Here is a 13,259-nt window from a genome sequence, read left to right as displayed (position 1 = left end):
CTTGTGTCCAGTCAGAGTAACAAAACTCGGTCATATTTGTTTAACTGAAGTTAAAATATTACCAGTTAGAAAAGTATGAGGCTACGTTTCTCCTTTACCTTGATACTTGTACCTCTTTACTAGGGATGGGTACCGGTATCCGGTGCCATCATGGCACCGGTTCTGACATAAACGGTAGTAACCAGACCGAAAAGCAGCGCACATTTCGGGGCTTTATTTCGGTGCTTTTTTTTCCTGAGCTGTGATACACTTTCTTCTTCCTTACATTTCTATTGGCGGTTGGCAAACAACTGAAAGGTGCATTACCGCCACCAACTGTTATGGAATGATACACTTTAGATTCTAGCCAATCATTTTACGTTTCGAGGATAGTAGGCGGGTCCAGGTACGTACGTTCTTTTAGAGCAGAGCTACAGATTAAAAATGCCCAAGGCAAAGCGGTCAAAAGTCTGGCTGTACTTCACAGCAAAAGATGCAAACTCAGCAGCTGCAACAAGTGCTTTAAGCTGATACTGTGATGCTGTCAAAGGAGGTAACACTTTAAATCCGATGAACCTAGCCCTGCCAGTGTAGCAGAAATGATGATGGCAGCAGCAGCCGCTCTTCTCTGCGTGAGTAGCTTAATGTTGTTCGTGTATAATTTACGTTGAGTAGGCTAACCTCGTTATTAAATTAATGCATGTAACGTGAACTAGCAAACACCATCATAGCTACATGCGGCTGTCTTCTTGTTTGATGGCAGATACTCCCTTCACCCTGGCCAAAAAGGCTAAAATGACCAAAGAAAAAGTGGAAAACAGTTAAACATGAGAGGTTTTTGGACAAAGTTTGTGTTTTTTCCATTGTTTAAGCTGCTTCCAGCCAAGAATGATACCATATATGCCCCATAGCTGCAGAAAAGACTAACATTGTTATCTTTTTACAAAGAATGTTAAATGCAGTGGGAGTGTGAACGGTAAATGAACTGGTTCTTATGTGGTGTGTTTCTGCTGCTTCCTCCACCCATTCACATGAGCACTTTGTGCTTTCTGACATCGTTCATGTTCACGGGAAAAGTTCATATCTGCTTAATTAAACAGCCAAAACCATGCGAGCCACCAACACGTCCGACTAAGGCAGGTCACGTCACTGAATCCGACCATTTGTTGTTCTGCTTATGCAGCTAAGAGTCACAGCTGAGCTGCAGCCAATCACAGCAGTGAAAAGGGCCAGACAACCATTCGCTCGTTCACACTTACAGCCAAGCCAGCTTTCTCAGATTTGCTCATGTGTACTTCAGGATAACATAAGAAGATAATAGTTGGAGGAGAAGCTCATTCAGTTGGTCGTTTCTGCTTCGTCGGTCGACTTCTGTGGATCTTCCTTTAGTGAGGATGGAGCTATGAGGCCAGTGTAGGACGTGTTTTTCTTCTTCCTCGTCTTCCTGGAACAGTTGCAGCCTGGTACATACACCTGCCTGCAGCACCTGCAGTATAGAAACAGTCTCGTTTTCAGTGTTCTGGTGTTGAATCGTAGGTCTCGGTGACATCTCTAATGCTTCTATAGAAAAGTGCCTCAACGTGCTGACGCAGCTAAACGTCTGCTGGATCCTCTATAATTAAATATCAGGGGAGATGGCCTGTAGATAATGGCTCATTTAAGAATAGGTAACTTTCCTTTATGACTTAAGCTGCAGCGTGTACCACACACATATATTATACACGAGCATACGCTGTAATATATTCTGTATTTCCTAACCGTCAGCACTCTTTATCTTCCTGAAGTAGGGTTCATGAACGAGTCGAGAATGAATCTCTTCTCATCAGCAGCCGGGTGACTGGAGACTCGTATTATTTATCTGGGGAGGATTTCCACGAAACATGAATAAGGATGAGAGGGGACTTTGTGCAACATTTAGCGAGCGAGTGCAAACAGGAGTGTGTGAATCGCATCGACGTGTGACCGCGTGAGCCGTGTGGTTGGTTCAGTGTGCAAAAAAAACTATTCAAATGGGACCAGTGCAGCCAAACAGGAGCGCCGGGCTCTCATTGATATTCAGACGGGTTTGCAACATATTTAATGCACAATTTCATCTTCAGGAGATTCGCTCTGAAATGAGATAAAAATGAGATGCGAGGAGAAATCACAGCAGCCCAGTGCTCACTCTTCACAGAGCCCTCTGATGAGCAGGATTATGTTTGCGCCTGGCTTCGTGTCAGCTGTAATTAACACTGGCATGTTTTCCTATTTCTGCTATTGGGACTGTAAAATAAACAATTGGCTTCCAGCCACCGCCCGGTTCCTCTTCACAGCACGAATAATGAGCAAAAACGCTTACATGCTAGAAAATCCATACATCAGCGAGGGTTATGAAAAGATCAGCGTCTTTATTAAATACTGTGTGTAACACGCTGACATGTTTACGCCCTCCGATCTCACAGGATCGTTTTTCTGTTCTGAGCCTAACGTTGGTGCAGCTGGTAAAGAGCGGCCACTTTAAACAGCGTTTTTCTTTATAGTGAAAATCCTGCACTTGGTACATTCATCAGCGCTCTGAGCTCCTCCACACCACATGCATGCAGCACAAGCAGCAGGTGGCCTGTCAACAAAAGGATGCCATCAGGGTTTGCTCCACAACAAACAGTGTTTCTCCAAACCTTCCACGTGGACATTTATCAGAGCGTGCTGGTTCACAGCCCACCCACCCACGTATCAGAGTGGACGGGTGAAAACCCACCCAGAGAGCTCTGAGTCTAAATCGCTGCAGAGATAAAGTCATAAAAACTACAGACGCCTGCCTCAGGGTCAAGAAAAGTTCAGCGCTTGAAGAAATTTACTGTAACCCCCCCACAACACCCCCCTCTGAGTCAAACACGTGAGATCATTTAAACTGTTTTCTTCTCAGACCAAATACATTCATGTTTACTGTTGTTTGGATTTATCATCCTTTCAGATCCTCCATTAAAACTGTCTTTGCTCTGTGTACACTTACACCGCAGGATTACACCTGTCCAGAGCAGGGTTTTAATAGTTTTGCGATTTTCATTAGTTTTTATTTTTATTTAGTTTTGACTTCAGATTTTCAATTTTATATCAGTTTTAATTAGTTTTTACCAATTGTTTGCTAGTTTAGTTTAGTTTTTATTTTTTTGAAAATCCTTAGTTTCAGTTTAGTTTTGATTAGTTTCAGTTATAGTTTTAGTCGTGTTTGTAACAAAATCCCAGTTTCATCATATCAGTCATTCTACTCATCCTTGGGTATGTTGCTATTCCAGCTACCATACTGCACCCTGGACAGGTCGCCTGTCTGTCGCAGGGCTAACACGCAGAGACAGACAACTCACATTCCCACCTGTGGGTTCTTTAAATAAATAAATAAAGGCAGATGAACAACCATTGATACCAGGCAACTATAAAATGTATATCTTGGCCCCAATGAGACTATTAACTCTCGCAGCACCGGGTGTTCGTAATTTTGGTTCAAGTGAATTGATAAACTTTTTGAAGGTAATTGACTCACACAGTTGTGTAGATATCCCCGTCCTGTTGTCTCGGGATGCATCACGCTGCCTTGCCTGGGGTTAGCTTCTGTTTTCTGGGGATGAGGGTTGAGTGTGCTCCCTTACCTTCTCAAGCTAAGCTAGGTTAGCCTTCTTGTGTGAGCTTTTCAAGTGCACTTTAAGGTTTGTGGGATTTTTTCCCTTTAGAAATGTCCCTCATAATTTGTCTGTTTCCACTACAAGACACTTGCTTTATCCAAAACACAGTCATATTCAAAGTAATCCCAAACTGGACTCTGGCTCCCAACTTTTCCTGACATGATTCTGCGCGTGGACGGAGCAGCAACACAGACGACTCGACTAACGTGCTGCCACCTGCTGGCATAATGAGACACAGCAAGAAAAAAATCTGTAAACTAAACTTCATTTTCACCCTTGACTCTTGTATGACACGCACACATCAATGAAAACTAAACACATTTTTGCTATAAATTCAGTTAATTTTAGTTAGTTTTCCTTTTTTTGTTTTTATTTTTATTTCCGTTAACGAAAATGTTTTTTCACTTCTAGTTTTCGTTATTTCGTTAGTTTTCGTTAACGATAATAACCTTGGTCCAGAGTAATCTATTACACATCAAATCTGTAATAGTCATTTTAATGCAGACACCAAAGGACAAAATGAGTGTCTGGATCGGTTCCATTGGTTTGCCTTGTTGAACTCGCTGAGCGTGATAACAGCGGTGCTTGGCGGTCGCCGCCATAATCTGACGTCCCACTGTTCGCCCGTGGGATGTGTGATTGCATCACTGGGGGGTGATGCCGCCCTTCATAGTAACTCTGAGACTGAGCCAATGATTTAAATATTATTATTTCTCATTCTAACATCAAATAAGGTTAAAGAGCTAAAACGTCTCCTGCTTACAGTCGTGTGAACATTTAGTTAGAAAATGAAGAATTATCCTTTTTCCTTTCCATGACAACCAAAGTGTGAGCAGCCTGACGGTGTGGAGCGTTCAGGTGTGTTCGCACAGCCCTGAGTGCACATCACAACAACAGACCGAGTGAGGCGCCCCCCCTCAGACCCGACCAGCCTCAGCTGGCATGTTAACGTCTGCGTAGTTACAGAAAGATTTTGGAAACGTTGTCACGAGAGCCATACTTCAGACAGCGGCATGGTGAGGGAGGGGTGGGGGCTGGACGCCTTACAGTCACCGAGTAATTATGTCAAAGCTTTTGTTTCATCACTTCCTGTTAGTCAGGCGACTCTGCTGACATTCACAGCAGACAGATGCTGGACTTCCTGTATCCTCTGCAGAGATGCCAGCATGGACATGAACGGTCTCTAAGAATGTCAAACATCATAAAACAAGCTCGCACATATTTTGCTGCTTGTGTTGCCGTGTTTCACGAGCCGCGTGTCACAGCCTCAGCACATGCGACATTACATGAATGCATGTGACGCACAGTGAGGTGCTGTTTCCTGCCTCGCCCCCTCTCGTCTGTCATATCGATTATTTATCCTTTTCTACCCGTGATTGGTTGTCATGGCGCCCCTGGAGCTTAAGGTGTCTTTGTGATCCCAAAAGGTGCTCGTGCTTCTCAGATGCTTACAAAATATTTCAGTAATATCGTTTTCTCCCTCCCAGCTGCATTATGAGAAGTGTAAATGTGTTTTTTCGTAGTTCATGCAGAACATGCAGTTATTGGTTAATCGTGCTCACTGGGCAGGACAACAGTCTGATTTTAGATCAACAACAAGCAGTGCCGAATTGTTTTTGGCACCTGATTTGGTAAAATCACTGCTGAACGAGCAGTGGGACCATCCTGCCTTTAACGGGGCTTTAAGTGTTCATCTGTTTATTTGCAAACAGCATTTCACCTAAGAGCCGAACGCTGCCCTACAACCACACAACAAACCACCAACTTACCTTAAAAGATCTGGAGAATAATGACCACAGAGGTTTGCCCGAGCAGAAAATCAGCATGAATAATAGACACGCAGAGTTAAAAAGCACATTAACGGTGCAGGGAATAATAAATAGAAGCAGGGAATAATAAAAAGACCAGCTTACTGTGGCCTGGCTGCAGCGCTGTAAGGTGAGAAGGACGCTTTTAATTGTTAAAAATCTCCATGAGCTGCTCGTGTGTCTGTTCAGATCAAGAGTTGGATTTAAGAGGAAGCTTTCTGTGATTATCTTTGATTGTTTTAATGGCAGCGCTGTTATTCCTTCATGAAATCAAATGATCCCGACATCGTACAGTCTCTGAGAGCAACAACTTGACCTTTATGACCTGGATCAAAGAAACATGTCAAACATGAGCAGATGTTCTGTTTCTCTCAGACAGGTGGGATTCAAACAGTCATTGATTAAATGATTTCATGAGCATTTGTGGACACGCTGGCTGTAATTCCAGCTGTGAGCAGCCTGCAGAGACAAACGCTCGCTGATGCGTCAGCGTGAAGCCGTCTTCTTGCTCGCTGCAGTTACTTTCCGTCTCTAACTTTGAGAACTCACACAGTTCAGCTGTTTGGCCTCACAGCTTATCAGAAAATATTCATCCCAAGCATCGGCAAACACAGCTTCGCTCGGGCTGCTTTTCAGAGTCTGGCCTTGACGGAGAAATGTTATCAGCTCCGATTCCCACGTGTCCCCACAGTGTGAAAGGCTTTCACAGGAAATGACCTTCCACACACAATCACAAGCTTCCTGACTCATCTCTGCTTTATCAGACATTCAATATCTGCTGTGAACTTTCTGTCGCCGACGTGTTTCATAGTTGATCGTCCTGATTGGTTCTAAAAGCACACGTTTGTTTCTCTGTGCAGAGGGTTCAGGGTCCCACGTTAGCAGGCGGGTTACATCACCGGGTCTATTCAGTATATTCGAGCTCCTGGCTTTCACCCTGTGTGCTGCACTTACGTGTCCGGGCAGGTGTTGTGCGTCGCAGATGGTTCGTTACCGCAACAGCGATGCATTGAGAGCGTGTTCTGGTTTCATGTTTTTATCGCTCTCCAGCAGCAGGCATAACGAAACGGGCCCATCTGAACACGTCAGTCACACTTTACCTCAGCTCGCCAGATTATAGGCACAATGCTACAGTGTCTGACTGTGGCAGCTAAACTGACATCTGCCGGTGATCATGCAGCTCTCGTGGATTTCTTGGAAAATAGCGATGCATTTCATTTTAGTGCTGCATGTTTGTGCTGTGAGGAATCACCAAGCACTGATCTGCTGCAGCTGCCTGCTCCAAGGGTGCGCACAACTTACTTTAAATTAAAGGAGCTCTCATCAAAATATAATATTTAATTTAATATTTTATATTAAACCATCCTGTGGAAAACTCTCACGACTTCTCCTCAGATATTTCTTTCTCCAAGGAGACAGACTTTCTTGTTAAGGTGGTGTTGTTGGTCTGTTTTCACTCATATTCAGTCCTCTTGTTCATGTAGCTAATGCTACACCGTAAGGTATCTGAAAGTCATGTTAATGGGAAGCAGGAAAAAATCCATCAGAGACCTGACACAGGAGCTTCAGCTGATCACCTACACTTCACTGAAGCCTCATCAGAGAAGATTCAGTGAAGGACGGCTGAAGGGAAACAGGAGGAAAGGCTGAGGCTGAAAATGGCACCAGAACTGGACTGAAGGTCAGAGGAACAGGTGTGATGGAGAGATGGATCCACATCATGGTCAGTGTGTACGAGGAGGTCAGGAGGAGGTCCAGCAGTGAGAGTCTGCAGCCATCTGTGAAGCACGGTGGAGGCTGTCATGGTCTCAGGTCAGTCAGTGCTGTTGGAGATCTTAAACTGATGAATTACAGAGTCTGATCCACCACGCAGGAACATCTGGAAACATCTGACTGGCAGCAGCTTCATTTTTCAGCATCATAGTGATGCCAAACACAAAGCACACATCAGTGATGGATGCGCCTCCTCAGAGCTCAGCATTGCTGAAACAGTGTGGGATCCTCCTGACAGAGGACACAACCAAAGGCAGAAACATCTGAGGAAGAGCTGTGACTGTCCTTCAGGAAGCCTGGAGAACTGTTCCTGAAGGTCCTCACAGAGCTGACGGAGAGCTCAGCCTGTGCGCTTCTTCAGCACAGACTCTGTTTTTGCCGTACATGCTGTGTTTCCATGTATGTTTGCACGTTTCAGTCACATATCTTCCAAAACATAAAGAAAGGAGGGTGGCTCAAGACTTTTGCACAGGACTGTCCACTTTAGGAATTATGTGCCTTACTTTATTTAAACACTGAAATGATGCATATATCACATTTCCTCACATTATTCATAAAAAGAGCCTAACTTGAGCGTTTAGCTTGACACCTTTACGGCGTGTTTTATACTGCAGGCTGTAATTTCTGCATCGCCACAGAAACGATATACCTGATATCTAAATGTCAGGCCTCAGTGTTGTGCTATTAGGGTGGCAGCAGGCAGCTTGTTTAGGGGCCAGAAAATTACAGCTATAACAGAAACACCTTAAAAATTTGATAAATATCACAAGTAAGGCTTTGTTGTTGTTGCTCCCTGCTGACTGCAGTTTGAATACATCAAGTGGGTTCTTTCTCTTCCACACAGACGACGGATGTCACACAGCTAAGCGGCGTGTTAGCGTAAAGTATGGCTGTGATGCTGAGCACGTGTGCGTGGCTGCAGTAAAGCGTTTACATTTGTTGTGCGTTACACTTTGTCTTGTTATTTTTCCTTCTCATTACAGATCAACTAAAACTCACCCAGGACCCGTCGTTCATTTGAGTGACAGCCCAAAGGATGAAGGAAAGGTGTGTAGGCGCATCAAAGCATCACCTTCATGACTCTCCTCGAGCACCAGCGCCAGTGCTGAAGCAGTCTGCTGCACCTCGCTTTTCACACTTTGTGCCTCCAGTAAAATCTGAGCTTTTTCCTCTGCTGCATTTCTGTCATCCCCGCCCCCTATCCCCCATCACTCCCCCCATCACCCCCCCCCCCCCCCCCATCTTCATGGGAGGGAGTGATCTTTTTACCCGCGAACAAAGAAGAAAGAAGCTGGATGGAAAAGTTGCAGAAAGAGGAGAGGTCATTGAGAGGCATATTGATTTTTGCCAGTGGAATTCTGTAGCCCTCGGATGAAACCAGACTTGAAAAGCTTTAAAGACAAAAGAATGAGACATGAATTTTCAGCTGCCGTCACCTACTGCAGTCGCTCACTGCAAGAACAAAGGCCGTGTGTTTCGAAACGTCTCCTCTCCTTGAACAGCACAAAGTTAACCCTTAGTAAGCAAAGGGAACAAGTTCTCTCAGCTGTAGCTGAGGTTAGGTAAGCTAGCCTCCATGTGCTTGGTAATGGTGATTGTCACTGAAAGGTTAGTGTGAGTTTGCTGATGCACCAGCTTCTCTGCTGTCAGTGCTCATGCAGGCTCATCTACCATGAAGCCGGAGGACTCGCTTTCCTGTTCCGCTCAGTCAGTCTTTCAAACTGGATAAAAGCTTTGAGATGAAGTCACTATGAGATGATAAATGTCATTCTGTAGAAAAATTATCCTGAAACGACCTCAGATGAGATCAGTCTCAGCATCACTTTGTGCAACTGGAAGTCTTTAAAAATCCAGTTCAACAAGTTTAACATACAGCAGGAAATACAGAGAATTATAATTATATTACTGATCACTAACACAGGTTTGGAACAATGTTATTCATATAACACCAAATCACAGACATCTACCTACAGACAAAACCCAACAATCATATGACCCCCTATGAGCAGCACTTTGGTGACAGTGGGAAGGAAAAACTCCCTTTTAACAGGAAGAAACCTCCAGCAGAACCAGGCTCAGGGAGGGGCGGGGCCATCTGCTGTGATTGGTTGGGGTGAGAGAAGGAAGACAGGATAAAGACATGCTGTGGAAGAGAGACAGAGGTTAATAACAGATACGATTCAATGCAGAGAGGTCTGTTAATACATAGTGAGTGAAGAAGAAACACCCAGTGCATCATGGGAATCCCCCAGCAGCCTACACCTATTGCAGCGTAGCTAAAGGAGGATTCAGGTCACTCTAACTATATGCTTTAGCAAAAATGAAAGTTTGAATCTTAAAAGTAGAGATAGTGTCTGTCTCCTGGATCCAGACTGGGAGATGGTTCCACCAAAGCAGAAACTGAATTAATGATGACAGCAGATATTAAATGAATATTTCCAGTGGCAACATCCCTTATTCAGCTTTTAAATATGTAGTATATGTAACGTCTGCTCTTTATTTGGTCTGTTTTGAACAGATTTTGTTTTGTTTAAGCCGTTTATTTCAACGTGCTGCAAGAAACATCAAATAAAAGCCCAAAAAAGATTATTCTCAGGTTTTGCTTTGTTGCCTTTGATGAAATCTCTGCTGGAGTAAACGACTGTAATTTCACTGCAGTTTGTCGACGTGCTGCAGAATTCTCTTTAAACTGCCCACAATAGAGCTGCATGAACACCGTTTTCATGCTTAATAGATATTTATTATGTTAATGAGATGTTACTGATAGGTCTCATTCACATCACAGCAGACCTGCCTGCAGATCCTACAGTGTTGATCCTTCATGCGTCCTCACTCTTAAAAATGTATTCAGAGCTGCAGAATTTGCCGGGTTTGCTTTCCCCTCACCTGCACTCTGCTTCCCTTCTTCAGATGTGCAGTGTCACACAGTCTTTGCACTCAGCAGGAGAGCTGTTTCCTCCTCTCTGTCTTTAAAGCTGTGCTTCTGCAGCAGCTCTCCTCTGATCAGATTGGGTCGGCTTTGCTTCCCCTTTTATCGTCTGTTTGTGAATTTGTGTGTAACTGGGTTGTAGTATGTGGGAGTGTTGCTTTTTCTCCTCCGGTGCATGCAGGGCTGTTTGTTTATGGAGCCTGTTTATATGGTGCCAGTGTATTCTATATAAATCAGAGCTGATATGGTAAGGTCGGCAACGAATTGTCCTCGTACATGAAGGAGTGTGTGTTATTCTCAGTGTGTGTAAATCAGTAAATCTGTGTTTGTGTGCATTTGTGTTCATGTAGAGACACAGATAAACAGCCTGTTTTACCCAGTGTGTGTTAGACAGCCAGTGATGGGACTGTGAGACAAACCGAGCCAGTGACACAGCTGAGGCTGCACCTCTAACACCATCTGCAGCTTATGTTGTCATCTAAAATGGGAATAAGACAGTCTGCTAACAGTCTGCTAACAGTCTGCTATCAGTCTGCTAACAGTCTGCTAACAGTCTGCTATCAGTCTGCTATCAGTCTGCTATCAGTCTGCTAACAGTCTGCTAACAGTCTTCTATCAGTCTGCTAACAGTCTGCTATCAGTCTGCTATCAGTCTGCTATCAGTCTGCTAACAGTCTGCTATCAGTCTGCTATCAGTCTGCTAACAGTCTGCTATCAGTCTGCTAACAGTCTGCTATCAGTCTGCTATCAGTCTGCTAACAGTCTGCTATCAGTCTGCTATCAGTCTGCTATCAGTCTGCTAACAGTCTGCTATCAGTCTGCTATCAGTCTGCTAACAGTCTGCTAACAGTCTGCTAACAGTCTGCTATCAGTCTGCTATCAGTCTGCTATCAGTCTGCTAACAGTCTGCTATCAGTCTGCTATCAGTCTGCTAACAGTCTGCTATCAGTCTAAGACTGAATGGCAAGTTTGCAGTAACATGCAATCAGTTTGTGATACCACAGGATCAAGTGTGGCCAATCTGCTGCTGTCCACCTACAATTTACCTGCTTACATTCAGAGTTCAGCCAGAACTTCATAGATTTGACACAGAAACAAACCTTCATCAGATGGTGTCATAGTTGCTGCAGGAAACAATCTGCAGAATAACACAAGCACCTGGCAACCGTGTTTGTACAGGACTATATCCAGAGTCGAGTCTCCTACTGCAAACAGACACTTTGCCAATGACTCACGCTCATCAGCACTGATTGACTCAGGCTGATTTCACCATGTTGGCAACCTGTCTGTCTGCTAAAACCTTCTGTCTGACAGTGATGACGGTCAGTCTGAGGGCTGGTGGTCCTCCCACCAGGTGAGCTGTGCAATCAGCTTGTGGTCACACAAGCTGCAGGTGTTGCACGCTCAACCTCTGGGAAACCAGCTGGTTGCTCACAATCAGCCACTCAGTGTGAAAAAAATCCAGTTTAATCACTGGGTAACAAGTTAGGAGGAGGCTGCTGTCCTGTTTTACTCTACTGTGACTGAGTCAATAAATAATGCCATCCATCCATCCATCTTCATCCACTTTATCCGAGGCCGGGTCGCGGGGGCAGCAGCCTAAGCAGAGATGCCCAGCTCTCCCTCTCCCCAACCTCCTCCTCACTAGGGGAACACCAAGGCGTTCCCAGGCCAGCCGAGAGATATAATCTCTCCAGCGTGTCCTGGGTCTGCCCCGGGGCCTCCTCCCGGTGGGACATGCCTGGAACACCTCACCCAGGAGGCGCCCAGGAGGCATCCTTGTCAGATGCCCGAACCACCTCAGCTGGCTCCTTTCGATGTGGAGCAGCAGCGGCTCTACTCTGAGCCCCTCCCGGATGGCCGAACTTCTCACCCTATCTCTAAGGGAGAGGCCAGCCACCCTTCAGAGGAAGCTCAATAAATAAATAATGGTTAAAACATAAATAGCCAATCATCATCATCATCATCATCACAGACCTCAGAGGCGTGCATGTTTTTATTACACTTTCCTCTTGTCTGCAGCTGCTTATAGGGTTTGAGAGCGGGACGATCGTGCAGTGGGACCTCCGGGGCAAGAAGGCCGACTTCAGGATCTACTACGATGAGGTGAGTTTGATAGGTGAAGCCTTTCTGTCTGCCCTCTTTCTACGTCCGCTGTGGTCTCTGTGTTTGTTTGTTTAATAATCAAACTGTAGCTGTCTCTGTGGGGATGCCTGATTATAGCAGCAGGAGGCAGGATATGTACAAGAATCTGGCAAAATTGAGAGGAATGGAGAACAAATTGCTTTAAAAACAAATTGGAAATGAGTCCCAGAGGGGGGCGCACGAGTGGGAACGTTCAGTTTGTTTATGACATCAAAGCCCTGCAGAGACATGTCGAGTTTTTCTTTTTTACATACAGACCTGAATAAAAACATGTGACACTGAAGTGTTGCAGGTTCTTCAGGTGAAACAGGAAGTGCTTCAACATTTACTCTCAGCGCTCTCTTCAAGTTACCCTCGCTGACCAAAGTCGAGTGCACTTTTCATCTCAGAGCGGCAGCAACTTTTCTCATTTTTAACAAGGTGTTTGTTATGAAATGCTGCCTGCCAAACCAATTACTGCTCTTTGAAGAAGCAGTCATTAGAGGACCCGGGAACGCTCACGCCGGTCCGGGCAGCCTCGGGCAGCTTGCACAGCACTGTCAGCTGGAACGGACGACAACGCTGGCGCCCAGAGACCAGCGGAGCGTAAACTCGTCATGTCAGACAGGTGTGTTAGGTTACACGGTCTGTATTCAGCCAAAGATGCTGCAGCTTTCAGCATCCAGGGAGAAAACGTTTGCATGGTCTTTATCACAGTGCACGCTGAAAAGTTACACACACACAACACTATATTTTCATGTAATATTCAAATGTCTTTCATTAACAGGTCATTAACTCGTGCGTCTTCAAACATACGCACCATCAGCACATCTGCTGCCACCTCTTATGTCCTCCTTCTCCTGTGAACAGTAACGCTCACGCTAATGAGCTTTCTTTGTGGATCTGTCACACGAGGAAAATAAAACGTGTCTCGATGACACGCGAGTGGAATTCATAGATTAAAGCTGATGTGATTTAAAGGACAAA

The 13,259-nt window shown here is 44.9% G+C and overlaps 1 protein-coding gene across 16 annotated transcripts in view; it reads left to right on the top strand.

The window, feature by feature from the left end:
* The window catches only part of stxbp5l (syntaxin binding protein 5L), a 145,294-nt gene that overhangs the window by 83,428 nt on the left and 48,607 nt on the right, over nt 1-13,259 (top strand). For all 16 annotated transcript variants that reach the window (XM_085135597.1, XM_085135595.1, XM_085135593.1 and 13 more), the window contains exons 6-7: nt 8,203-8,266; nt 12,171-12,254. In XM_085135597.1, the coding sequence (XP_084991723.1) occupies nt 8,203-8,266; nt 12,171-12,254 (148 nt within the window). The remainder of the gene's footprint in view (nt 1-8,202; nt 8,267-12,170; nt 12,255-13,259) is intronic.

Source organism: Neolamprologus multifasciatus, chromosome 16 (genome assembly GCF_963576455.1).
Source record: "Neolamprologus multifasciatus chromosome 16, fNeoMul1.2, whole genome shotgun sequence".
NCBI lineage: Eukaryota > Metazoa > Chordata > Actinopteri > Cichliformes > Cichlidae > Neolamprologus > Neolamprologus multifasciatus.
Note: the sequence above shows the minus strand (reverse complement) of the source record. Positions and strands in the feature narration are given on the sequence as shown.